The sequence below is a fragment of the Kogia breviceps genome, chromosome 14 (genome assembly GCF_026419965.1).
Source record: "Kogia breviceps isolate mKogBre1 chromosome 14, mKogBre1 haplotype 1, whole genome shotgun sequence".
Lineage (NCBI taxonomy): Eukaryota > Metazoa > Chordata > Mammalia > Artiodactyla > Physeteridae > Kogia > Kogia breviceps.
Genome location: NC_081323.1, coordinates 55,271,060 through 55,296,933, shown reverse-complemented (window position 1 = coordinate 55,296,933; position 25,874 = coordinate 55,271,060). Strand labels below are relative to the sequence as shown.

Sequence of the window (25,874 nt, the reverse complement as noted above, 5' to 3'; positions counted from 1 at the left end):
AGAAAGTGAGGGTCAGGAAGTCTGGTCAAGGAGTGATCACATGCATGAACTACTCCCCCCTCCTGCCAACCTTTTATCTTTAAAATTCTCAAACTTCCAGAGAAGTTGAAAGAGCAATGCAATGAATTGGTGAATCCATACACCAATCTCCCAGATTCAACAATTGCTATAATTTTGCCACATTTGCCTTGTCGATCCATAAATGTGGCTGAATCCTCATGCCCCATCACTTCCAAACCCTTCAACATTTTCTAAGAATAAAGAAATATCCTACATACCACAACACTGGAATCTCATCTCAGAAGTTGGTAGTCATCTCCATTATCACCCAGTGCTCCATCCATATTCAGATTTCCCCAACTGACCCCAGAATAGCTTTTAGAGCCTTTTGTTTTCTGTTTTAAATTAGGATCCAATCAAGGTTCCTGCATTTGGTTATATCAGCTGTTAGTCTCCTCTAGAGCAATGTGTCCCCTACAGGCACTTATTTTTCATAACAGACTCAGAAGAACCTGGGCCACTTGTAACACGTAATGTCCTGTCTTTGGGATTTGTTTGGTCTTTCCTCAAGGGATATTTGACTTGTTTGCTTGTTGTTGTTGTTTTTATAAATTTGACATATAACCTTAAGCAAGTTTAAGATATACAGCATTTATATGTTATAATATGATTGTAATGTAATATGTATCATATTACATAATTATATTATAGTACAATATTATTGTCTGCATTTGTTATACTGTGCATTAGATCTCTATGGCTTATTTATTACTTGTTACAAGTTTGTACCTTTAAACACCATCACTATTAGCCTCTCTGCCAACTTGTTTTTATTCCCTGCAATGCCCTTTAACCTGGAAGTTGGGTCTAAAGTCTGGATTGGGTCGCGATGGAACATTTTTGGCAAGGATCCATCTTTGGTGGTGCCAGGTACTCCCCATGGCACCATATCAAGAGGCAGGGAAAGCCAGACTGTCCTGTCTCAGGAATGCCAACTTTGATCACTGGGGTAAAGTGAGGTGAACTTCTAAATGCTGCAGGAGGGAATGAGAATATTGAACAATCCGTTTTCTCTGCCTTTTGGTGCATTGGTCAGGCTGAGCCACTACTCGTGACCAGTTCGAGAAACGATTCCTCTGGAGGCCACATCTGTAGGCATCCCTTAACACCCCAGGTGTGGGAGCCGAGAGGGAGAGAGACACGAGAGTTGGAGCAACCACTGTGAGGCGTCCCAAGGTGAAGGATGCTTGCAGAACCAGGCCCGGCTGCACGGGAGCCAGAGCAGCTTGGAGCAGTCAAACTGGAGGAGGAGGAGGCTGCCGGCCAGGAGGACCCCAGGCGGCCAGAGGCCAGGCCCCGGCCCGAGGTGGCTCACCAGCTCTTCAGGTGCTTCCAGTATCAGGAGGACATGGGGCCGAGGGCATCCCTGAGCCGCCTCCGGGAGCTCTGTAGCCACTGGCTGCGGCCAGCTTTGCACACCAAGAAGCAGATCCTGGAGCTGCTGGTGCTGGAGCAGTTCCTGAGCGTGCTGCCCCCACACCTCCTGGCCCGGCTCCAGGGCCAGCAGCTCAGGGATGGCGAAGAGGTGGTGTTGCTGCTGGAGGGTGTCCAGAGGGAGTCCAGCAATGTGGGGCCGCTGGTAAGAGGGGGCAGCCAGGTGGGCTGGACAGCAGGTGGAAAGACAGGGACTTTATCACCCCATTAAGAAATCACTGAGCTGGGACTTCCCTGGCGGTCCAGTGATTAAGACTCCATGCTTCCACTGCAGGGGGTGTGGGTTTGATCCCTGGTCGGGGAACTAAGGTCCTGCACACCGCGGAGTGAGGCAAAAAAAAAGAAGTCACTAAACCCCACTTTCCTTCCTCTGCCGGCTCCTTCTTGACCTCCTAACTTCCTCCCTGTCTGACCCTCACCTTTCCTCAGTCCCATGGCCCTAGGGAGTTAGTAGGACTTGGATTACCGTCCTGTCCGTCACCTAACATGGATGTGTTCTGAACAGGATTTTAGTTTTAATGCTGGCAAGAATTGTCCCCGTGCAGAGGTCACCTTGGAGGAACAGGGGGGCTCTTCCCAAGTCTCCAGCTACAGCCCCAAGAAGGAAGTACCCTCAGAAGGGCCTCCAGCCCTGGAGCCATCGCAGGAACTCTCACCGTCCCAGCCACTGCCCTCCAAGCCTGCTGAGATGGGGGCCTGGAGATGTCCCCCAAGTTCAAAGCAGCCACTGAGCCCAGGTCCCAAGAGACCATTTCAGGCCCCACAAGAGAGTGGTGAGGAGCTGGGGCCTAAGGAAGGTGGAGGCCTGGTGTGCAGTGGGAGCTGAGGGGCCAGGTGGGTGAGGGTGGGGAAGGAAGGGGGCAGCCTCCCTAGTTGACAGGAATGGGGGAGAGCCAAGATCCCTGTCACGGGGCCCTGACGATGGGTGTACGTCCTCGGAGCCACATGGTGGTAGACTGGATTCTAATAGCTCTTTCTTTCTCCCCCAGTGCTGTCAGCCCCCCAGGGCCCTGAGCTGTGGCCAGAGGAGAACTCTGGAGATCAGGAGTTAGCAGCTGTGCTGGTGAGCTGGACTGGTCCCCTCACTCCAGGTCGATCTGACACCCTGGAATGTTCTCTGCCTCTGAAGTTTTAGCAAATCCCTGTTTTTCTTTTCTTTTTTCTTTTTTTTAAAGGATTATTTGTTTACTTATTTTTGGCTGTGTTGGGTCTTCGTTTCATGTGAGGGCTTTGTCTAGTTGCGGCAAGCAGGAGCCACTCTTCATCACAGTGCGGGGGCCACTCTTCATCGCCGTGCGTGGGCCTTTCACTATCACGGCCTCTCTTGTTGCGGGGCACAGGCTCCAGACGCTCAGGCTCAGTAGTTGTGGCTCACGGGCCTAGCTGCTCCGCGGCATCTTCCCAGACCAGGGCACGAACCCATGTCCCCTGCATTGGCAGGCAGATTCTCAACCACTGCGCCACCAGGGAAGCCCCCATGTTTTTCTTAATTTAAACCTTGAAAGTTCTTCATCCCCCTCAGGTCCTAGAGCCCCATTCTTCACTCAATGACAATCTCTGCCCTTCCTTTGGTCACAGGAGTCCCTAACCTTTGAAGATGTCCCAGCAAAGAAGGCTTGGCCTGTGCATTCTCTGGGTAAGAGGACTTTTTCCAAGGTTTATGACCACTGAAGGGTTTTTCTTTGCCTGTCAGGGGTGGTCCCTACCTGACTTTTTGACCTCTTTGGCAAAAAATGTACTATTTTGATGAGGTAATATATACTGATATATACATCTATATAGATATATATTGATATATATATCTATATAGATATAGATATATATTGCTATGTCTGTATCTATACAGGGCTATTTTAAGGCTCATTGGGTCTAATCATCAACCCCCAAAACTTTGAGCTTTTAAAATAGGTGGTCGGAAAAAAAAAAAAAATAAAAAAAAAAAAAAATAAAATAAAATAAAATAAAATAAAATAGGTGGTCGGGAATTCCCTGGCCATCCAGCAGTTAGGACTCTGGGCTTTCATTGCCGTGGGCCCAGGTTCAATTCCTGGTCAGGGAACTAAGATCCCGCAAGCTGTGCAGCATGGCCAATAAATAAATAAATAAGGTGGTCATGGTAAATACCATATGATATCATTTATATGTGGAATCTAAAATATGACACAAATCAACTGATCTATGAAACAGACTCACAGCCATAGAGAACAGACTTGTGGTTGCCAAGGGGAAGGGAATGGGAGGGAGGGATGCATTGGGAGTTTGGGATTAGCACATGCAAACTATTATATATAGACTGGATAAACAGCAAGGTCCTACAGTACAGCACAGGGAACTATATTCAATATCCTCTAATAAAACATAATGGAAAAGAATATATCTGTAACCGAATCCATTTTTTGTGCAGCAGAAATTAATACAATATTATAAATCAACTATACTTCAGTAAAATTAATTACAACAGCTAAAATAAAATAAAATAAAATAGGTGGTCATGGAAGGGCTTGCTAATGCCTATGGGTCTCCATTTGGGAGAATGACATAGATATAGTGGTGATGGTTGCACATTTTTAATGGACCAGAATTATACACCTTAAAACGGTAAACTATGTTATTTGGTGGGTTTTTTGTTTTGTTTTTTTGTTTTTTTGCGGTACCCGGGCCTCTCACTGGGTGGCTTCTCCTGTTGCGGAGCACAGGCTCCGGATGCGCAGGCTCAGCGGCTATGGCTCACGGGCCCAGCCGCTCCGCGGCATGTGGGATCTTCCCAGACTGGGGCACGAACCCGTGTCCCCTGCATCGGCAGGCGGACTCTCAACCACTGCGCCACCAGGGAAGCCCTTGTTATTTGGTATTTACCCATCCTCTGCCCACCTACCAGCTTTGCAGGATTCTGGGATTCTTTCTGCTTCCAGGCACTGAGGTTCTAGCGATTCCCAGAAGCGCCTCCGAAAAGGCCTGACCCATTCTGTTTTCTGATTCTTTCCCAGGATTTGGAGGCAGAACTCCAGACGAGGCGTTTAAAGAAGAGGAACCGAAAGGGGTGTCCTGGCCTGCTGCCACCTCAGCAAAGTCTCAGGCAGAGAGTCCCAGGGTTGCGGAAGAGCCCCACACTCAGTCGCTGGGCCTGGGCCCTGAGGTGGGCGGCCCCGGTGGAGAAATGTCCCCTCCCGACAGGAGTGAAGTTCTCGAGGTCAAAGTGGCTGGGGGCGCCCCCAAGTCGGAGCCTGAGGTAAAGTTCATCTGCACGGACTGCGGGGTGAGCTTCCCACAGCTGGCCCGCCTGGAGACACACCAGCTGCGGTCTCACCCGGGCGCGCGGTCCTTCCTGTGCTTGTGCTGCGGGAAGAGCTTCGGCCGCAGCTCCATCCTCAAGCTGCACATGCGCACGCACACGGATGAGCGGCCGCACACCTGCCACCTCTGCGGCCACCGCTTCCGCCAGAGCTCGCACCTGAGCAAACACCTGCAGACACACTCCTCCGAGCCCGCCTTCCTGTGCGCCGAGTGTGGCCAGGGCTTCCAGCGCCGGGCCCGCCTCATGCAGCACCTGCTGGCTCACGCCCAGGACCAAAAGCCCCCAGGCGCCCCGGAGACCAAGACCCCAGCGCCACCCGAGCTGGCCATCGTCCTGTGCTCCCACTGCGGCCAAACCTTCCAGCGCCGCTCCAGCCTCAAGCGCCATCTGCGGATCCACGCCAAGGACCAGGGCCACCAGTGCTCCGAGTGCGCGGGCAGCCTGCGTCCCGGGCCCGAGCTCAGGCCCTACGTGTGCGGCGACTGCGGCAAGGCTTTCCGGCGCAGCGAGCACCTGGGGGCACACCGGCGTGTGCACACAGGCGAGCGGCCCTTCTCCTGCCAGGTCTGCGGCCGCAGCTTCAGTCAGAGCTCCCAGCTGGTCTGCCACCAGCGGGTGCACACGGGCGAGAAGCCCTACAGCTGCCCGCACTGCGGGAAGCGCTTCATGAGAAGGGCCGGCCTCGCCCGCCACCTCCTGACCCACGGCGGCCCGAGGCCCCACCACTGCGCCCAGTGCGGCAAGAGCTTCAGCCAGACGCAGGACCTCGCCCGCCACCGGCGCAGCCACACAGGGGAGAAGCCCTGCCGCTGCAGCGAGTGCGGCGAGGGCTTTAGCCAGAGCGCCCACCTGGCGCGCCACCAGCGCATCCACACCGGGGAGAAGCCTCACGTCTGTGACACGTGTGGCCACCGCTTCCGCAACAGCTCCAACCTGGCCCGCCACCGCCGCAGCCACACAGGCGAGCGGCCCTACAGCTGCCAGAAGTGCGGCCGGAGCTTCCGGCGCAACGCCCACCTGCAGCGCCACCTGGCCACCCATGCCGGGGCGGGGGATGAGGGCGCATCTGGGCAGGCCGAGCCCCCCCAGGAGTGCCTGGAGTGTGGCAAGATCTTCAGTCGCAGCTGCAACCTACTGCGGCACATGCTGGTGCACACGGGGGCCAGGCCCTACTCCTGCACACAGTGTGGCCGCAGCTTCAGCCGCAACTCCCACCTGCTGCGCCACCTGAGAACCCACGCCCGGGAGACCCTGTACTAGCTTCGCCTGGTTCTGTCAGGTCTGTCCCACGTGCATCTCCCTGGTGTGCCTGGCCTCCAAGGCTGCAGTGGATGGCGCTGCCCTCACACCCCAGCCGCCTCTCTCTGGCTCCACCGACCCTGCACAGTAGTTCTTCCCGTCCCCACAGGGAACTCTTCCAGGCCTCAGGAATGTATTTTAAAATACCCAAAGTAAAACAGCCTTCTTGAAAGTGGTTCCTCTTTATGTCTTTTTTAAGTGCACCAAAATGCCACCTTTTACCCTCCCCACTGTATCACGGTGATGCATTTCTCCTTCCCCAACCCCTTCAAAAGCAGGCTGGATGGGAGCAGGTCCAGGGGGAGTTCCTCCCACCTGAAAAGGCTCAGACTGTTTGTGTGCGTGTGTGTGTGTGTGTGTGCGCGCGTGTGCGTGCGCGCACGTTGGGAGTTGGGGGGAGGGTTTCTGTCACAGGCAGCTCTTGGTAAGGCCAACCAATCTCACCCCGGAATTTTTTCTCCTCTGGAATCTACCACTAACCCTCCGTGTCCAATACAGTATCCTCCAGCCATATGTGGCTGTTTAAATTAATTAAAATGAATAAAACTTAAAATCCCAGATTCTGGGTTAATACGGGAAACCTCTTCTTCTGTAACATTGGTAACTAATTCTAACTGAAAATGCTAAAAGGAAAAACTAACCTGCCCACAGCCAAGTCAGGTTGACAGTTGGGGATCCCTAACCATCATACTCCTCTAAACCCAAAGCTGCCTTGCAGGTTTGCCCCACCTTCTTCCTGCCCATCAGGCTGACTTGGTTTGCCTCTCCCTCTGGTGGACAGATTTTAAATCATGTGACTTCTGGTAAAAATACAGGAGAGAAAAGCTGCCCACCCCAGCTCCAGAGCACACATACACCTCCTGCTTTTGTCTGTCACTTTTCACTCAAAAAAATATTGTATTTTAATTACTGCCCCTCCACCAACCTGACACAAGACTGCTTCTTAGCAAATGCTTGTGGAAAGGAAGTGAACTCATCAACCAAAGCTCAAGGGACTGAAGGAGAACCAGCCCCAAATCTGCGGAAAGTAGAGGTGGTTCTCAGGCACAGTTGGGAGGGAAAGCTCTGAGCCTAGGGAAGGTCCAGCCATTCAGGGGTTGGGAGGAAGAGTTGGTTACAGAGAATCCCCAAAGGCAAAGCTACTCTGTGAGCAAGCCTGAGGCAGGAAGTCAGGGCTGGGTGGAGTGAGGTTGGAGAGATTGGGGGGAGGGGAATTTGGCCTCAGAGATGGTGAGCATGGCTGGCCCTCAGGCCTTGCTCCCATCGCCCAGTCTGCATTTGCAGGACCAGGTGAGGGAGGCCACAGGCCCAGAGACCCCACTCCCACCCCTCCTACTCTGCCTTTCCTCCTGGCCCAGGATTGGGTGCACCCTCCCTGGCTCCTGGGGCTCTGATCTTTGGAGAAAGACCAAGGAGCTGCGAGGCCCCAGCTGGAGTAGTGAAGGCCCAAAGAAGGAGATCAGGAGAAGAAAAGAGGGGTCAAAGCTCCTCCCCAGAGCTCCCTGTGCCCCAGGAGTGTGCAATTACTGAGCACCTACTATGCCTCAGGCACCGCGATAAGCAATGCACTGGCCTGAGACGGTCCCTTCCTCACCATGAGTCAGTCCTTGACCAATGTCCCTAGTTACAGATTGGAGAGGCGGGTGGCTTGTCCTTGTTCACCCAGAACCAGGACCCCCACCTGGGTCCATCTGACCCACGAACTCTGCCTATTACCACTGGGCCCCCAGCCTCCATCCCCACAGGCACTTCATTTGGTTCAATTACCTTTTATTGGGATGTCAGCACTACAGCGACAGGCAGGTCAGACCTGAAGAAGGAAACACGTGTGGGGAGAGCTTGATGGGCAGGGTGGTATCCTCCCTGAAGGACAGGAGGTGAGGGAGGTTGCAAGGATGGGTCAAGGGTGAGCAGGAGGGCAAAGGTCGCTTCAGAAGATTCTTACTGAGAAGGGGAAAATCAAATTAGCTTCTACATGAAGCCAATCTCCTCCCAGACCCCGTGGGGCTCCCTAGACCTAGATAAGGCTCTTGAAGACCTGCCCCACAGAGGAGAAGAAACGCTTCAACTCTCCCCAGATGGCCTCAACCGCACTGCGCAAGGCCTGTAGGCCGGCAGCCACCTTCTGCCACAGGCAGGCAAGCACAACAAAAAACTTCCGCTTCAGCTCCTGCAGCCACTCTCAGAACTGCCTCAGCGCTCTGTCCCAAAAGCTCTTCCCCAGCTTCTGGTCCCCTGAATTGTCAGAGCCAGAGGGTCTCCTGGATTGTCAGTACCAGAGGGCCTCTGGATTCTACAACGGAATTCCTGCTGCACTTCACCAAGCATGGGGGTGAACTCCTGCAGGGATGCGAGGCTGTTCAGGGACCCCCCTAGGGGGAATGTAGCCCCAGGTCCTGACCCTGGCTGAGGCCTCCAAGCCTTTATGAGAGTCTGGGACACAGAAGCCCACAAATGGAAACTGCCTGCTTTCCTGCCAACAGCTCCATAGACACCAGGACTTTTACCAGAGGCTGGGCCTGGCCCCTCAATTCCTCTCGAGGCGTAAACCACCATGGTGAGGTGTACCTGCCTGTTGGCGTACTGGCCTCTGAGCCCAGCACCAGGCCCACGGGGCTCATCATCGTGAATTCAGGGCAGGGCTCTGGCCACTGTGTGCTGGGTGGGGAGGCTGGTGCCAGCAAGGCTGCACCTCCTGAGCTCTCAGGGGCCATCCCTCCAACCCCCACTCAGGGGAGCTATGTGCACACATGGCAGTGCCAACGGCAAGAGAGAGCAAGGTGGAGGGGAAGCAAGGGGCTGTGACAGTGGCTCATACTCACCAGTACATTGTTGTGAACTTCAGAATCCACAGCTTCAAGCAGGTTCTCACTGAGTTGGTCCTGGGGAGAGGAAGTGTGGAGGCTGCACACCTGCCCCTGCTGCTGAGGTCTGTGGTCCCCACTGTGGCCTCCCATGCATCCAGGTGAGTCCAAAGGGAGACAGCAACCCAGATAACCTGGCTGATCCAACCCTGGGTGCTACTCTTTGGGGGAGGGGCAAGACCCAAACTCACCTTCAGCTTTTCTAGGACTGACTCGACCTGCTGGGAAAACAACTCTCCGTCTAAAATCCCCCCACCCTCTCTCACTTTCAGTCTCAAACCCCAAGCCCCAGCTTGGTTCTCATCTGTGCCCCCCTCACCACAAGGTGAGGGTTCAGCCCACATGCCTGGGGACCAAGCATCTGGCATCCCTGCCCTGCCATCAATTGCCCTCTGACTTGGACACCTCCCTCAGCATCCCTGGGCCTCTGTATCCTGTGCACTGTATGCCGTGCACTCACCTGCCACACAGGTAGGAATTTTGTCCAGTGTAAGGACTGGGTGCTGAGCTTTCACCTTCATCATCACCATCATCAGAAACCACCCACCACACTTAAACTGGGGAGGCAAGGGGAGTAGGGGCACACTGACCCACCTGTGTGTCTGCTTGGGGTTGACTTTGGAGGTCATCACAGAAGTCGTCCACACACTCATGCTGTGAAGAGAGACAGAGTTGGGACAAAGAGGCCTGGTCCTTCTCCCTCCTGTGTCTCAGGTGGGCCAGGACATTCTCAGCTTCACCCAGCAGAACCCAGGCCTCCTGCATCCCCCAACCATACATGGGGAAGAGGTTCTTACCATTTTGACCCTCAGAGCAGCAATGTTATCTGGGACTCCCTGTGGAGGTAACAGTGACACTCAGGCTTATGTGACCTTGCCAACTCCCCGAGACCTGTTACACACACACACACACACACACAAGTAGGACCATTGTCACTGAGTGTGAAGGGTCAACCTGGTTCCCAGATCCCTAGCACTCCATGGTCCTGGTGAGAGCTGAACAGGGAGGAGTTGGCACTGTCCTCTCCTGTCTGCGGCTCTATCTGACCACTGACCCTGCAGGCCCCCGGGCCCCAGCCCCTCCCCACCAGACACTTGGCTCCACCATGGAGGTGGGAGGTGACCCACAGACCCCTCACAAGACTCCACATTATGGTCCCAATCTGGCGCTGTCCACACTGCCTTCCGGCCCCTGGGTGGTCAGTGCCACTCACAGTGTGTGCAAGGCACCTGTCTGCACACTTTGTGTCAGCAGGGGCACCACTCTGTCAGCCCAGTGTCACACACAATGGGGCAGAAAAACACCTTGGGGGCCAGTGGGAACAATCTCCTGACCCTCTAACTAAGCCTGACCACTCAGCCCTGGGTCATCCCGCAAAGACCACTCCCCGATCCCTGTGTTGCGTGGCCCAGAGCTCCCTGGTCTGGTGACCCTCAGAATTGAGGTGAGGGGAGTGGTATGGTGGGGGAAGGGGGGAAGGCACCCCAAAGGGAAAGAATAGACAGTGAGGCCAGTGCAGGCTTCAGCTGCTAATTCAGGCACCTGAGAAGAATATTTTTAAGTTTCTCAGAAAGCACCGCCCAGCCTCTACCCCCGGGTTTCCAGGGTGTAGACAGGGTCCAAGGGGATGGCTGATTCCTCTTACACTGCAGACCCTCCATTTCCAGCTCCCCCACGAGCATGTCCAGTCTAATTCCTAAAGTGACACCCTTGTCCCATAACTCCTCAGTGCTCCTGCACACACAGACACGCACACAGAGCTGTCCCCCATAACTGACCTCCCAGACAGGAATACCAGCCCACAGCAAGACCTGCTCCATAAAGGAAAGGGCTCAGATCAAAAGAAAACTGTAGGGTCCTTTGTCCACAATTATGCAGAATTTCAGGACAGTGACAGCAGAGCATTCGAACAGGGTCATTGTGAGACTGGGCCCTGTTGATGGCACAGGTCACATGCCTTTGACCCTCTGCTTCCCCAGTGGCTCCCCCAGGGCCCAGGGAGGGTGGGACAGAGGCAGGTGCATGTGGAGCAGTAAGCAGGTGGGGGGGCTGGGCTGGTGGAGGGGGGACATGGGGGAAATGAGACTCCAGGGCCCAATCTCCCCCCCATCACTCCCTCTCTCTCACTTTGGAGAAGCACATGGTGGCTCCGGGTTCTGCTGCTGTGACCTGATGGGAGGAACAGGTGTGAGGAAAAGGGTTTCAGAGAAGCAGCCTGTCCCATCACCCTGGAAAGTCCTCTGGCTGCAGATCAGCCCCCTCCCCCAACTTTTGCTTCCCCTGAGCCAGTGACCTTGAGCTCCTCCAGCCAGAGCCCCAGCTGAGCTGTCTGCTGACCCCTGAGATCCACTGATTTAAGAGCAGGAGAGGGCTTCCCTGGTGGCGCAGTGGTTGAGAGTCTGCCTGCTGATGCAGGGGACGCGAGTTTGTGTCCTGGTCCGGAAAGATCCCACATGCCGCGGAGAGGCTGGGCCCATGAGCCATGGCCACTGAGCCTGTGTATCCGGAGCCTGTGCTCTGCAACGGGAGAGGCCACAACAGTGAGAGGCCCACTTACTAAAAAAAAAAAAAAAAAAAAGAGCAGGAGAGAGAGGGGCGGAGGAGGGTGGAGTCACCCTGGGGCAGGATGCAGGGTCAGCTGTGTGTGTTTGCTTGTGTGTGACAGAAACAGAGACAGAGAGGTGAAGAGACAGAAGGAAGGAAAGACGAGGCGACAGAGATCTGAGGGGCCTGGATTGAGGAGGGCATGTCCATTACACTCAGGGTCCCTGGCTGTCGCCCCTCCACCCTGAGCTGGGATGGGACTCTCTGAGCCCAGCACGGGCCTCACCCCTGACCCATCAGCTCAAGAGAGGGGACAGGCAGAGGGAAAGTCCAGACTTGAGACAGCAGGCTGAGGAATCTTCTGGAGCTCTGGAGAAGGACGTCACCCAGCTGTGGGTTAAGATATGGGGGATGCCCCTGAGCCCTCTGGCAGCCCCCCAGTCCAGAGCCACCACGGCAGGGCTCTCCTTGGCCCTATCTCTCACAGCCTGGCCTGCCTCCCAGCTGCAGCCACAGCCTCTTACAGCCCAGCACGGCCATGGCCTTGCTGACTGTATTAGTGACCCAGAGCTGCCATAACAAACTGCCACAGACCAGTGTCTAAACAGCACAAATTTATTCTCTCCTGGTGGAGCCTAGAAGTTGAAATCAAGGTGTCTGCAGGCTTGGTTCCTCTGAGAGCCCTGAGGGAAGGATGTGTTCCAGACCTCTCTCCTAGGCGTGTAGATGGCCATCTCCATGTTTACATGGCATCCTCCGTAGACATGTATCTGTCTCCTAATTCCCTATTTTTATAAGGTCACCAGTCATACTGGATTAGGGCATACACTAAGGACTTCATTTTAACTTAATTCCCTCTGTAATGACCCATCTCCAGATAAGGTTGCATTCTGAGGTAGTGGCGGTTAGAACTTCACCATATGAATTTGGGGAAACACACTTCAACCTGTAATATCCTTGAAGAAGAAAAGGGTTCCTTAGGGGCCACTTGTGTGAGCCCAAGAGGGACAGACCCACAAGTCCCATTCCTTGGTGAAAGCCTCACTTGGGTTCACTGGACCCCAGCTAACATCCCCTGCCCCTTAGGAGCCCATTCAATTGTCTGAAAACCACTTTCCCCACCCAGGAAGTCCAGATCTTCACTGAGCCATCTTTGAATTCCAGGGCGGGAGGGAGAGAAGCGAGCAGCTCCCACTTCAGCTGCAAGTTGTATTTCTGGTTTCATCTCTGGAAACCTGGCTCCCTGAGACGTGACACGCAGCCCCTCCATGTCTGTCTCACGAAGGCCACCATCTGAAGGCATTTTGTGTTTCATCGTGGACTGAGCCATTTTCTTTTTCTTTCTTTTTTTTTTTTTGCGGTATGCGGGCCTCTCACTGTTGTGGCCTCTCCCGCTGCGGAGCACAGGCTCCGGACGCGCAGGCTCAGAGGCCATGGCTCACGGGCCCAGCCGCTCTGCGGCATGTGGGATCTTCCTGGACCCGGGCACAAACCCATGTCCCCTGCATCGGCAGGCGGACTCTCAACCACTGCACCACCAGGGAAGCCCCTGAGCCATTTTCTTTAGACCTTTAGTGAGATATAATTCACATACCATACAATTCACCCAGGAAAGTGCCCAATTCAATGCACAGAACTGTTCAACCATCACTACCACAATCAATTTCAGAGCATTTTCATCACCTCAAAAAGCCATTCTGGGGGTCTATCCTGGCGGTCCAGTGGTTAGGACTCCATGCTTCCACTGCAGGGGCATGGGTTCCATCCCTAGTCGGATCCCCTCATGCCACGCTGCTCAGCTAGAAAAAAAAAAAAAAAGCCATTCTGCACCCCTAAGCCATCATCTTCCAGTGCCCGCTACCAGGCAACCACTAATCTACTTTCTGTCTCTATAGATTTGCCTATTCTCGACAGTTCATATAAACGGACTCATACAGTATGTGACCATTTGCGTCTGGCTTCTTTCACTTTGTATAGTGTTTTCAGTTCCTCCATGTGGCAGCATGTACCAGGACTTCATTCCTTTTTAAGGCTGCACAACATTCCACAGTAAGGATGGACCACATTTTGTTTCTCCATTCATCCACTGATGGACTTTTGGGTTGTTTCCACCTTCTGGCTATTATGAATAATGTTGCTATGTACATTCATGTACAAGTTTCTGTGTGGACATGCTTTTTCTCATGAATTCCACCTAGGAGTAGAATGGCTGGGTCATACAGTAACTATGTTTTTAACTTTTTGAGGTACCACCAGACTATTTTCCAAAATGACAAATCATTCAACATTCCCAGCAGTAATGTATCAAACTTCCACACATCCTATCAACACTTACTATTATGTCTTCTTAATTCTAGGCATCCTAGTGGGTGTGAAGTGGTATCTCACTCTGATTTTTATTTTCATTTCCCTTATGATTAAGGATGTTGAGCATCTTTTCATGTGCTTATGGGCCATTTGTACGTCTTCCTTGGAGAAATGTATACACTGATCCTTTGCCCGTTTTTATTTATTTTATTTAATGATTTTTTAAATAGTAGGGTTTTTTAAATTAAATATTTATTTACTTGGCTGCTGTGGGTCTTGCGGCATGAGGGATCTTTGTTGCAGCATGCGGAATCTCTAGTTGAGGCATGCTTGTGGGATCTAGTTCCCTGACTAGGGAATGAACCAGGGCCTCTTGCATTGGGAGTGTGGAGTCTTAGCCACTGGACCACCAGGGAAGTCCCTTTGCCCATTTTTAAATTGAGTTGTCTTTTTATTGTTAAGTTGTCAGGGTAGTGTATATATGTTGGATAAAAGTCCCTTATCAGATACATCATTTGCAAAAAAATTTTCCCTATTCTTTTCACTTTTCTTTTTTAAATTATTTTAAGAATGTATTGTACGTGAAATAAAACACATATCGCATACCCTTTACCATCATCACCATTTTAAGTGCACGTTTCTGAGGCATCAGATATATTCACCTTCTCGTGGAGCCATCACCACCATCCCAATAACTTTTCATCTTGTAAAACCAAAATTCCGCAACCATGAAATTCTCACTCCCCATCCCCTCCCACTGCCCCTGGCACCAACATCCACCTCGGTCCCTGAGTTGTTGACTCCAGAGCCCCCATTGGGTGGAATCCTGCAGTGTTTGCCGCAGGGTCATTTTGGAACAGCTGACTTGCAGTCTGAAGCTCTGCCTGTTTGCACCTAAAGAATCTGCATTTAGGGAGAGAGTGTATGAAGAAGGGGGTGTACAAGAGACAAGGGTGTCTGGAGTGACTTTTCACTTTTCTGATGGTCTCCTTTGAAACACAAAAGTTTTACATTTTTATTATGGGACTGTACTGTTCTTTAGATAATATAATTCAATTTAATGTGGCATTTTTGTGTAGCAGACTTAATGAAGTCTTACAGGCTGGAGAAGAAGTTTCCATTGTAGCAGTGAAAGCAGCCTCAAATTTCACATGGGACATCCCTCCTCTGGGCTCCCTTCAACCAACTTTTGGGTTCCTCCTCCCATTCATTCTCATCCATCCTGTCTCCCATCAACGCTGGATTCCAACCTCTTTGCAAATCACAGTGATTTGGGTCTGTCAAGTTCCTGCCACCAAATTTCACCCCAGCTCCATCAGTACTCAGAAGAAACAAAGGGTTTTCTCTCCCATCATTTTTATGGTCCTCCTGGTGGGGCTGACAAGCTCTTCAAATACAAGTTTCCTCCTCATACTTCACAAGGATCCTAACAGAGGCCCAGATGGCTTTCTGGTGGCCTTGAATTCTCAGGTCCCACGCTGGTTGAAGACACCTGGCTGTCACCCTCCTACTGGTCTGCTGCTCGTGACCAAGGTGGGCAACATCCTCACTGGCCTCAGCTCTGGGCAGCACTGTGGGGCAGCTGAAGCTGGGTACCAACCAAAGAAGTGGCCGCTAAGTCACTCCACACATGGGGGGTGGACCTCCCTCAACCAAGGCCATCAGCTGGGTTTTGTAGACAACAGGAAGGGGTTGGCCCCTGGGAGAGAGAACATGGCAGAGACACAGAAAAGCCACAAGGCAGAGACACAGAAATGACAGCTGCTGGCCCAGCTCCCTTGCCCAGAGGGGCCACCCCCACCCCCACCCCAGCTTGTTCAAATGTAGATTCATGGCCCCAGCCCCAGAGTGAGCATTCAGAGCTAGGGCATTGAATCTGCATTTTTAAGTTTAGTGGGTCATTCTGTTGTGGAATATTCCAAAACATAGTTTCAGAGGCACTGATTTAGATCCTGAATTCTGTGGAGAGTGGGTAGGGGGGGAGGTTGCAGTGGGGTCAATGAGGTGGTCCAGGTTCTACCCACTCATCACCCAGGAAAGCTGAGGAGCCAGTGACCCTGGACTGAGAGGGGACCAGTCCACTGTCTTTCCACCAGCATTGAGCTGATGGAGCCAAGCAGTTCAGAAGGAGGTGGCAGAGGCTCAGGTGGGAAGGTGGGGAGAGGTGTTTTAGGGACAGGATGGTGTCCTATTGAATGCAGGCATTTCTGGTACCAGCGTGGGGACCAGAAAGAAGGTCCACTGGGGTGGGATTCTGGAGTATCATCCATGTGGCCACTGATGTCACCCAGAACTTGGGACACTGCTGCTCAGGGGTGGTCTCAGGGCTGAGTTTGGGGTCCCCACCAATATGGCTTGACTAGGACTTCATGGAAGCAGGACAGGGTGAGAAACGTCAGAGCAGCGGGTGGAGAGCCGGCCTGGGGTTCAGGGTCCCAGGCAGGCCTGTCCTGTAAAGACCTGAACAGCTTGGGACAGCTGCTGTTGACAGGCGGGTGCAGGGCTGCAGGGAGTCAGCCTGCTGAGCTCAGGGAAAGGCTAGGTATTCCGGGAAAAGAAGAGTCCTGCGGGGTCGAAGCCAGGCCAGATTCCGGGTTGCCAGGGGAGGGGGAGGAGACAACTAGGAGGCCAAATACGTGGGGCATTCAGTGCCAGGGCTAGTCCACCCCTTGGCCTTCCCAGGGCTTAACTCCACCTGCATCCGTCCAGGTGCATCCTCGCTGAGCTCCACCCCCGGGGACAGAGGGCCCGCGGTGGGAGATCCGATCCCTTCCGTGTGGCGGGCGGTCCCCCCTCAGCGGGAGGCGAAACCCCCCACCAGCAGGGGCAGAAGGGACAGCAGCGGGGGCAAGGACGGCCGCCCTGCCGCGTAACTGATCTCGCACTGACAGTCGCAGGCTCCTGGCTTAAGGGTCGCTTTGGGGGATCTGGGGGCGGGGCAGTCCAGAAACTTAGGGCCCATTGGTTGGGGGGAGTCCTGCTCGGCTTTGACGCTGCCCTTGGGGAAGCGCCAGTAGTGGGCGCCCTTGAAGAAGTAGGTGTCACCTGCGGGGAGGGAGCAGATGCTTCAGGGGCTGGTCCAGACCTGCCCCTCCCCCCTCCCCCCGTGCGGCTTCTCTCCCCAGGGCTCTCCAAATCCCCGGGACATCCTCTAGCTCTTCATCCCTCGGCCTCTCCCCGCGGGCTCTCTCTCCCACCTGTGTTGCTGACGGTGACGTCGTCGGGGGCGTGCGGTGCCCCCTCCCAGAGGCTCAGGTCGCGCGGGTAGCCTGGGTCCGGGCGCGCTGCCGCCTCGTCGTACCGCCAGTACCGCCTGTCCCGGATCAGGTAGGTCTTCCCGTTCAGCGGCCAAGAAAACACGGCATCCACCTCCTCCCCCGGGGGCAGCCCCAGCTCCGTGAGCGGCCGCGCGGCGCCCTCCAGCTGCCGGTCCTGGAACACCCAGAACTGCGGACCTGAGTGGGTGGGAGGGAGGGGCAGGTGAGCGGCGCTGCGCATGCCCGGAGCCACGCCTAGAGCCCCACTCACCGCTGAAGAGAAGGATCCGGCCGTCCGGATGCCGGGCGTAGGCGGCCTGGATGACCTTCATCTGGGCCGGCAGCCCCTCCCAGAAGCGGTGGAGCCGGGCGGGTCGGGGGGACACCAGCTGTCCCGAGGGCTGGAGGCGCCAGAACCACGGGCCTACGGGGGAAGAAGGGGTGGGCATGTGGGCGTGACATGAGACGGCAGGAGGTCTCCTCCCCCACCCCCCCAGTGTGTGGCTCGAACACTGCGCTAGGTTTCCCCTCCCACCGCAGGGTGGGCAGGTCCATCTGAAAATCAAGGCTGCAGTGGCTCTAGGGTGACCGGCTGGTCCAGGGCTTTCCCCTTTTTAGCACTGAAAGTCCCGCATCCCTGCGAACCTCACAGCCCCGGCGGGTCACTCTAAGTGGGTAGGAAGCCAACTATATGGGGTCGGGGAGGTCCGAAGTCACTTACCTTTGAAGAAGAAAGTTTCGCCTCGGATGTTGGCGATGGCGTCAAAATGGCCATCACACCGATCAGGAACGGGTTTGGAGGGGCTGGGAAGGAAAAGAGAGGTGAACAGAGAGGGTTGGGGGGCCCCTTTCCCTTTACTTAACCTGGACGGCATCCTACAAGGCAGGGACTCTTACCTGCCCATCTCGTGGAGGAGGACCCTGAGGTTAGGGAGCTCACCCAAGGCCTCACAGCAGGAGAGATACTCACCTGTCTGGAGGCAGGGCAGGGGGCGGGGGAGGAGGAGCCAGGGGTTTCCTTGTGGGCTTGTCAAGTGGGGTTTGGGGTGCTTTCCCTGTAGAGAAACGGTTAGAGAGCGCTGAGTCCCCTGACCCTGCTGCAGAGGCTACCCGGCGAGCGCCCCATCGCTCCTTGTACCGTAGAGCTGTTGCAGGCCTTCGAGGTCGTCCTGGGACAGGTGGTACTCGGTGGGGTTGCCCACCGGACCCTGGTAAAAGGGCCTCATGATGGAGTCGGGCGCTGAGGAGTGGCCTAGGCCCAAGGCGTGGCCAAACTCATGAACAGCCACAGCAAACAGGTCCGTCCCCTCGCCATCTGGGGAGGGAGGGAGAATGGGCTGGAGCTGTGCCCCACCCCCACCCCTAGCAACCCCAGGCCCCGGGGAATGGGGCCTTCTGCTGGGTAGAAACAGCCAGGAGACCCTCAGAGGTGGCCATGGCCTCCTCTACCCAGACACCCCCACACCCCCAGCCATTTTATCCTTCCTCTCTGCGTTCACTTATTTGGTAAATGTTCTTGAGTAGCCTTGTTTGGCAGTACTAGATACTGGGGTGCCGGTCTGAAAAGACCCACAGAGCAGGTTGGGGGAAGAGCAAGAGGAAACAGTGTGGATAGAGGAAGGAGCAGCTTTGCACTGATGAAGCCCTTTTCCCCAAGAAGGCAACATACAGAAATATTCTGGGGGAATCAGGAGCCTCAGGGTGTGTGCAGTTCTCTTAAGGGAGCCCCAGCCCTTGGAGTACCCTTCTTACAGCTCCAGTCTGTTGGCAGAGGCCCCCCACCCCTCCTCACCCTTCCCACTCCCACCCATGGGGAATGTTGGTCAGACTCCATGGCCCCACTCCCGCCCCATGGTCCGCTGCCCCGGGTCCATCCCTCCCCCCAGTGCCCACAACCCCTCAGTCCTCTATTTCCCCTCCCCCATCTCCCTCTCCCACAGCCTCCGCCCCCACCCCCACCCGAAGGGGTCCTCGCCTTCCCTCCCCACCACTGCAGACTTCATCCCTCTCAGAACACGAAGCTCCAGTAGGCACTCTCCAACCACAGCCTGCTAGCCCTGGCGCCCAGCCTCTCTGACCACAGAAGCCTCTTCCTTGGGGACACAGCCCAGACACCAGGACCCAGCCTCTCCACACTCCCAGCTGCTGGTCAAACCCCAGCGCCTCATCGATTCCTGAGCCAGTGAGAGGCCAAGGAAGGACAGAGACAGCAAGAGAGGCAAGCAGCCCCGCCTGGAGGTACGGATTTCCCCAGATGTTGATCTACTTCATGGAAATTTCTAACTAGAGTGAGCAGTGTTGCACGTGGGTTTATTGGAAGTAACCTGGTGAACTGAAAAGCAAATTTCTCTCCACTCCTCAAGGCCACTAGGCGAGAATCTAAGGATGAAATGAGTGAGTCATAAGCAGAGTAGCAAACACTTGTCTGCGTTTACTTTTCACAAACCTCTACCTCCTATCCCCATTTTACAAGTGAGGAAACTGAGGCACAGAGAGGTCAAGTTAAATGACAGAACTGGTACCCTGGCTGTGCTGTCCTGCAGCTCAGCAGTGATTTCAGATGTCTTGGTCAAACTCATAAGTAATGAATTCCCATGTTGACTGTGGATTTTCTCATTGCACTGAGTGCTTTTTCTAAGAAATTGGAGGACAGGACATTTGGCGTCTTAACTGGACAGATCTTTTTCATATCTCACCACTCCCCCCCACCCCGCCTTGCCTCTCCTTTGGTCACACCCCTTTCTTGCACCCTTCTCACGCTGTTCAGCTGGGGAAATTACACAACCATGCAGATCCAGCCACATGAGACTCGCGGTGCCCATCTCTGGGGGTCCTCAGCACCTCCTCTCATCCTTGCCCACAGCCTCAGCAGGCAGCTCCTTTGCTCTCTCCACTCAGCTTCAATTCCAGACTCATAGCCCCTTCAGCTGCTACCCAGCCCCAGCCCCAGCTCCCAACTCTTAGATGAGAAATGCTGACAAATGCATTTCCTTTTTCATCAAGACAGGCCGCTGATGTAATCTGTAACTTCCTGTGCATCGGGCACGAGCTTCATCTCCCCAGCTCACCTCCTACCTCTTGCCATGCCCTGGGCGGAGGTCCTTGCCTCGCTCACCTCTTCCAGGACAAGGACAATGCCTCACCCATCCATTCATCACTGCATTCATGCATGCATGCATCCAGCTGTCCATCCATCCATCCGTGTGTCCGTTCATCCATCCATTTATCCATCCATTAATCCACGATCCATGCACCCATCCCCACCCCTTTCTTTCTATTGGCTCATCCACTGTCCCTGAGTGCTCAAGACTCCCTCATCCTAAGACACCCCCTGGACCTGTCTGCCCCCATCCATATCCCTTCTCCCTCCCCAACAAGTTCTCTGGTCAGTGGTCTGAACTCAGCCTTCAGTTCCTCAGCTCCTCTCACGCCTCTGTGGTCTAGATTCTCCCGCCACCCACCAAGCCTGTGGGCACTAAGGTCACTTTGTCCCCAGAGGGCCAGATCCAGGCATAAATAACTTACTGGATGATTTGCTGCCCTGCTCACTCCTGTCCACTTCCTCCTTTGCTTTTGTTCTTGGTCACCTTTCAGCCTGGTTTTTCTCCATTTCCTTTCATTCCTCCTTCCCTGCCACCCTCCTCTTAATTGTGGGACACGCCACAGCTCTGAACTTGATATTCACTTTCTACATTCTCCTGGAACCTTACCCCCAAGTATTGCCAACTCTCAAATCTGCCACTAGACCCAGCTCATAGCAGCTGGCAGTGAACAGACTGCCCTGTGCTGAGAGCTGTAGGTGAATTATTCGTCTAATCTGCAAGCCCGTGGCACCAGCACATACTATTATTATCCCCATTTCTCAGATGAGGAAACTGAGCACATTGAGGTCAAGTAACTGATACACGCAGCAGGCAAAGGAACCCTGGCTCGAGTTCCACTTCAACCCAGAGATCTTAAATGCTGCATCACACAGCCTCCCTATGGTGGATTTGTCTATCTATGCGATCTGCACCTCACCCAAATCCTCTACAAAGCCTGTGTACCCATCCTCCGGCTGTCCCCTTCCCCAGGAAATGGCTCTCCCTCCTGGCCCAGCCTCCCCTTCCCTGAGCAGTCTGCAGCCAGTGACTGATCGATGTGGGGGGCGGGAGGCTGGAAGAGCTGGGCCCCCTTCCTCCAGGCAAAACCAACCCTGTGGCATTATTTATGCTCCAGTGTTCCCTGTGGGGTCAGGCTCCTGTCCAGCTGAGACCACATCCTTGCTTAGCTTCTTTCCCCAGTCCTCTCCTGCTTCCCTTTCCCCTGAGAACATGCCCCTAAAAACTGCTTGCACAAGAATTTTCCTCTCAAGCTCCAGTTCTAGGGAACCTGACCTAAGTTGGAGGAATCCAAATTCTAGTGCAAGATACCCAACCACTAACGCACCACCTGCACTGACCAGCCAACCAGCACTGCAGGCACACGTCCCAACCTGAACTCACCCCTGCCTTCCCGAGTCTGCTCCTACTCCTCCCCCACTTCCCACCTGCATTAACAGGACACCATCCTCCAGGGGCCTTGAGCCAGAAACCTGGCTGGTACCCAACCATCCTCACCCCCCTTTGCCCCCAGAACCCAGTCAGATCCCAATCTTTGCCCATCCTGACTAGACACCCCTCAGAGCTGCCCACTACCCTCTGCCCCCACTCCCATCCCCTCCACCATCTCTCACCTGGACCCCAAGATAGCTTTCTGCCTCCCTGTCCCTATCTTGCCCCCCACGGCAGCCAGTGGTATTTCTAGAATGCAAAACCTTCCACAGTTCCCACTGCCTTCAGAATCCTATCACCCAGACCCCACCATGTGCTGTCCAAGACCCCTCGTGCTGTGAGACCTGCCCTCCAGCCTCTGCAGTCCCCTCCCAACACCATATTTTTGCCTTCCAGCCCCGAATGTCCCAGGCTGTTTCTCCCCCTAGTGCTCCCACCCCTGACTCCCCTGGCCTCAGAGAGCTCACTGGCTTGTGCTTTTTTATGTGTCCCCTCTCCCCACCCCCCAGCCCTGCATACGCCGGGAGAGTGGGACCTCAGGCACTAGCTGGCACTCAGTATATATGTGTGGAACAAACAAAGTCACCACTTCCAGGAAGTCCCTGGCACTCAAGAGCTTTGGATCAGCCTTCCTTTGAGCACCTCCAGGCTTGAGGACATCCTCTGTTGTGATTCCCCGTGGTTGTGTCACCATGTGTAGCAATTGCCAGTTACTCTTCTGACTTAACTGCTGGCAGAGTTGTGTTTTTGCCCCTTTAAGTCCTCAGCCCCACCTTGGAGCTGAGCATCTAACAGGACTCTGTGATGGGCAATTTTCTGTGTTAACTTGGCCAGACTACAGTGCCCCGATGCTTGATCAAACACCAGTCTAGGTATTGTTGTGGAGGTTATTCTACAGACATGGATAACGTCTATATTCAATTGACAGTAAGTACAGCAGATCACCCTCCATAGCGTGGGTGGGCCTCGTCTAATCAGTTGAAGGTATTAAGAACGAAAACTCAGGTTTCCTGGAGAAGAAGGAATTCTGCCTCAAAGACTGCAACATATAAATCCTGCCTGGGTTTCCAGCTGGCTTGTTCTGCAAATACCAGACTCAAAAGTGCACCATCAAGTCACCTGAATTTCTAGCCTGCAGGCCTGCCCTTCAGATTTTGGGCTTACCAGCCTCTGCAATCCTGTGAGCCAATTCCTTAAAATAAATCACTTTCTACACACACACACACACACACACACACATCTGACTGGTTCTATTTCTCTGGAGAAGCACAACTGATACAGCCTCCATAAATAAAGGTAATTTAAACTTAATTCTTAAGGACAGACAGATCTGGGAAGAGGATCTCTCAGAAGAGGGGAGATTGTACCTTTTGACCCAAAAGTCCAGGTCTCCTCATCATCAAAGTGAGTGTCCCCAGAGATGGAGTGCTCCCCAGGGAAGAAGGCATGGGCGAGGGTGCCCCCCTGCCCGTCGAAGGGGTAACTGTCCTGGTGATAGGCCCGGGCAAAGTCGATGAGGATATCAGGCTCCGTCGGGCCCTGAGAACCCACTTCCTGGAATTCGAGGCCTGACTCAACACCCCAGGTGGTCAAGGCATGGTGCATGAGGGTCCGCACTGTCTCCTGGCTCAGCACTGAGCCCTGGGGGAAGGAGTTTACCCTGGAAAGAGGAGGGGTGAGTGAGGGGGGCCAAGGACAGAGAAGGCAGCCACTCACTCGAAGCTGGGTCAGGCAGGCCCAGGGTGGGAGAGGGCGCCAGGACCTACCTCCACGTCAGGGTTCGCTTCTTCCACACACCGCCACTCAGAGCATACCGGCGGCGCCGCCTGACCAGCCCCGCCGCCCCCAGCACATCAGGCAGGGAGCAGCGGGGCTTATGCATGGTGGCCACTGTCACAGGGTCTGGGGGAGAGGTTGTGGCAGAGGGGGGTCACCAGTAGGCACCAGCGCACTTTCTCCATGGGGAAATTGAGTCTCATAGCACTTAAAACACTTGCCCAAGAAGGCCCCACATCTTCGATTGGAACCCAGGCCATCTAATTCTGGAAGCCAGCTCATACCAGACTATGACACTGCCCTTCTGGGTAGTATCACCCTCTGCATGGTCCTGCATGGACTCAGACTCTCAGGCCAGGATCTGGGCATCCTGCTTCCCTGAGCCCTGGCCACTGGCCTCTAGAGAAAGGAACCCTGGGGGTGCAGTGAGAACTCCTCTCTTGGAGGCTGGAATCCCCTGGGAGGTTGCCCATACCTCACACACTAGCTCCCAAGTCCCCATCACATCCAGATAAAGTTGAAAGTCCCCAGGCCAGCTGGGTCTCTGGTCTCCTGTGGCAAGCCCCTCCTAGGTCAGATCTCCTGAAATCCCCTTTACCAGCTTGGCTCCATCCCCAACCATCCCCTCACTCCAAGTGAAGGTTGAGGTGAAAAAGAGCAATTGAGCACATCCTGTTGCCAAAAGGGTCCTACCTCCCCTCGTAGCTGGACAGGACCCCTCCACCTCTCTCTTCCTTTCATTTAACCCAACAGACGAGCCTCTCAGCTCTACCTCCAAAATATACACCGTGGATTCAGCTGCATCTCATCACATCGTTGCCTGAACACTACGTGCCTCCTTCCTGGTCTGGGTGCTCCCCACCCTCCATTCTCCAGCAGTAAGCAGAGGAAGCTTAAAATTGCTAATCACATCAAGTTGCCTCTCTCCCTCAAACCTGCTCAGGGTTTCTTATCACACTTGAAATCAAACCGAAACACCTTGCACGGCCCCTGATCAGGCTCTTGTTTAGTTCATCAGTTCTCCTTTCATTACAGGCATGCAAGCCAGTGTCTGCCACAGGGCCTTTGCACTTGCCTGGGACACTCTTTTCCCACATCTTCCCATGGCTGTTTCCTCCTCTTTGTGTCCTACGAATTCTTCAAGTCATATGAGCTCCTCCCAACTCATATGACATCTTTCAGAGGGGCGTGCCCTGCCCAGACCAGCTCCCTGAATACCATTAGCATTTTATTTTCATCAGAACGCTCACCACTATCTGAAATTAGTTTGCATATTTCTGTTCTTGCTCTGTGTGTGTCTCCCTCTAGAATGTTAGGTCTGTGAGAGCAGGGACCTCATCTACCTTGTTCACCACTATACCAGCGGAGCCTGAAATGACCTCACATGTTATTTATCAAGAAGAGATTCCTGATAAATATTTACTGAACGAGAAATATCTTAGAACCTCCGAGTTGGGACCTGAGGTCAGCATTCCATAGCGCCTGTGATTCAGATACACGGGAGGTTTAGAAACTGCGGTTGGTTGGGTGGGCAACAATGGTCAGGCTGGGTGCGGAGGCTGGGCTGGGGCAGGGGGTGGGGGCCACATACCCAGGACGCCTGTCTCCGGCAGACCCGCAAACCTCTGCATGACCTTGATCGCATCCCGCAGCTTTGCAGGGCTCTGCAGCTGGGCCTGGGCAGGGTGAGGTGGCGGCAGATAGCCATAGCGGGTCAGCCAGTCCTAGACCAGAGGAGGGAACAGGGGAAGCAAGAAAGGTCGAAGAAATGGGACTTTCCCTTCTCTCCACCATCCTGGAAGCCCCACCTCTCACCAGACATGGATAGTCCAGAGTCCTCAGCCCCGGGTACTGGCCTGATCCCCATCTCAAGGTACAGGCCCTCCAGCCCTGGGTTGGCCCTTGTTCATCTGTTCCCAAGAGTCCCCACCTCCCCACCCTAGCCCCTTTCCAGATTTCCAAATTCGGGCCCCGAACTTCCTGACGGATCCAATAATTCGGGTCCCCTATCTCCATCCCCGGTCACTCTTTGGACATTTGAACCGCCCCCAGCTTCCTCTGAACCCGAGAGTCCAGGCCCCGGCTTCCCTCTCCCAGCCTCCCTGCAGGTCCAGGAGTCCGCGAACCCCGGCACTCACCACGCCCAGGCTCACGTCCTGCGCGGAGGGCTCCCGGGCGCGCGCGGGCGGCGGCAGCAGCGGGAGCAACAGCGCCAGGAGCCGCAGCATGGCGCGGTCTTGCCCTGACAGCCGGCGGAGCTCGAGGGGACCTGACCCGCGCCGCCCTGGGGATCCGGGGAAGGAGATCAGAGGCTCAGGGGACCCGGCACGGGATACGAGGAGTGGGCGAGGGGATGGGGGGCCGCTCGGAGATCCGGCAACCTGGGAGGCACGATGGAGGGGGCACAGGGGCGTCCAGCGGAGGGCCGGGAAAGTTGAGAGGGTGTGGGAAGGGGGCGGAAGTTCGGGCTCCGGGTCCGCGACGGCCGCCTCTCGGGGATGCGGGC

General features: G+C 54.6%; 3 protein-coding genes across 3 annotated transcripts; 1 reads left to right on the top strand and 2 right to left on the bottom strand.

Annotated features, from left to right (window-relative positions):
• The first annotated feature begins 1,243 nt into the window (after positions 1-1,243).
• On the top strand, positions 1,244-6,049 carry ZSCAN10 (zinc finger and SCAN domain containing 10). The gene is made up of 5 exons (XM_059037914.2): positions 1,244-1,639; positions 2,000-2,267; positions 2,493-2,557; positions 3,073-3,130; positions 4,482-6,049. The coding sequence occupies exons 1-5, from the start codon at positions 1,244-1,246 to the stop codon at positions 6,047-6,049; spliced, it is 2,355 nt and encodes a 784-aa protein (XP_058893897.2).
• A 1,792-nt stretch (positions 6,050-7,841) lies between these two features.
• Positions 7,842-11,793, bottom strand: IL32 (interleukin 32). Its single transcript, XM_067013700.1, has 7 exons — positions 11,783-11,793; positions 11,246-11,399; positions 11,080-11,121; positions 9,750-9,788; positions 9,547-9,606; positions 8,911-8,970; positions 7,842-7,898 (listed from the first exon to the last, which is right to left on the bottom strand). The coding sequence occupies exons 1-7, from the start codon at positions 11,791-11,793 to the stop codon at positions 7,893-7,895; spliced, it is 372 nt and encodes a 123-aa protein (XP_066869801.1). The 3' UTR covers positions 7,842-7,892.
• Positions 11,794-14,793: 3,000 nt separating this feature from the next.
• On the bottom strand, positions 14,794-25,874 carry MMP25 (matrix metallopeptidase 25). Its single transcript, XM_059037100.2, has 10 exons — positions 25,507-25,874; positions 24,960-25,092; positions 23,359-23,494; positions 22,960-23,252; positions 18,199-18,375; positions 18,031-18,115; positions 17,782-17,864; positions 17,332-17,484; positions 17,001-17,258; positions 14,794-16,848 (listed from the first exon to the last, which is right to left on the bottom strand). The coding sequence occupies exons 1-10, from the start codon at positions 25,594-25,596 to the stop codon at positions 16,598-16,600; spliced, it is 1,659 nt and encodes a 552-aa protein (XP_058893083.1). The 5' UTR covers positions 25,597-25,874; the 3' UTR covers positions 14,794-16,597.

Excerpts from the sequence above, each read along its gene's own strand:
- ZSCAN10 (XM_059037914.2), top strand. The coding sequence starts at position 1,244 with ATGCTTGCAGAACCAGGCCCGGCTGCACGGGAGCCAGAGCAGCTTGGA. Across the intron at positions 2,268-2,492 it reads TCAGGCCCCACAAGAGAGTG|CCCCCCAGGGCCCTGAGCTG; the intron begins GTGAGGAGCTGG and ends CAGTGCTGTCAG. Across the intron at positions 2,558-3,072 it reads AGGAGTTAGCAGCTGTGCTG|GAGTCCCTAACCTTTGAAGA; the intron begins GTGAGCTGGACT and ends CTTTGGTCACAG.
- IL32 (XM_067013700.1), bottom strand. Across the intron at positions 9,607-9,749 it reads CTGCTCTGAGGGTCAAAATG|CATGAGTGTGTGGACGACTT; the intron begins GTAAGAACCTCT and ends CTCTCTTCACAG. Across the intron at positions 8,971-9,546 it reads AACCCCAAGCAGACACACAG|GACCAACTCAGTGAGAACCT; the intron begins GTGGGTCAGTGT and ends TCCTCTCCCCAG.
- MMP25 (XM_059037100.2), bottom strand. The coding sequence starts at position 25,596 with ATGCTGCGGCTCCTGGCGCTGTTGCTCCCGCTGCTGCCGCCGCCCGCG. Across the intron at positions 18,376-22,959 it reads CTGGACTTTTGGGTCAAAAG|ATGGCGAGGGGACGGACCTG; the intron begins GTACAATCTCCC and ends CTCCCTCCCCAG. Across the intron at positions 18,116-18,198 it reads AGGCCTGCAACAGCTCTACG|GGAAAGCACCCCAAACCCCA; the intron begins GTACAAGGAGCG and ends GTTTCTCTACAG.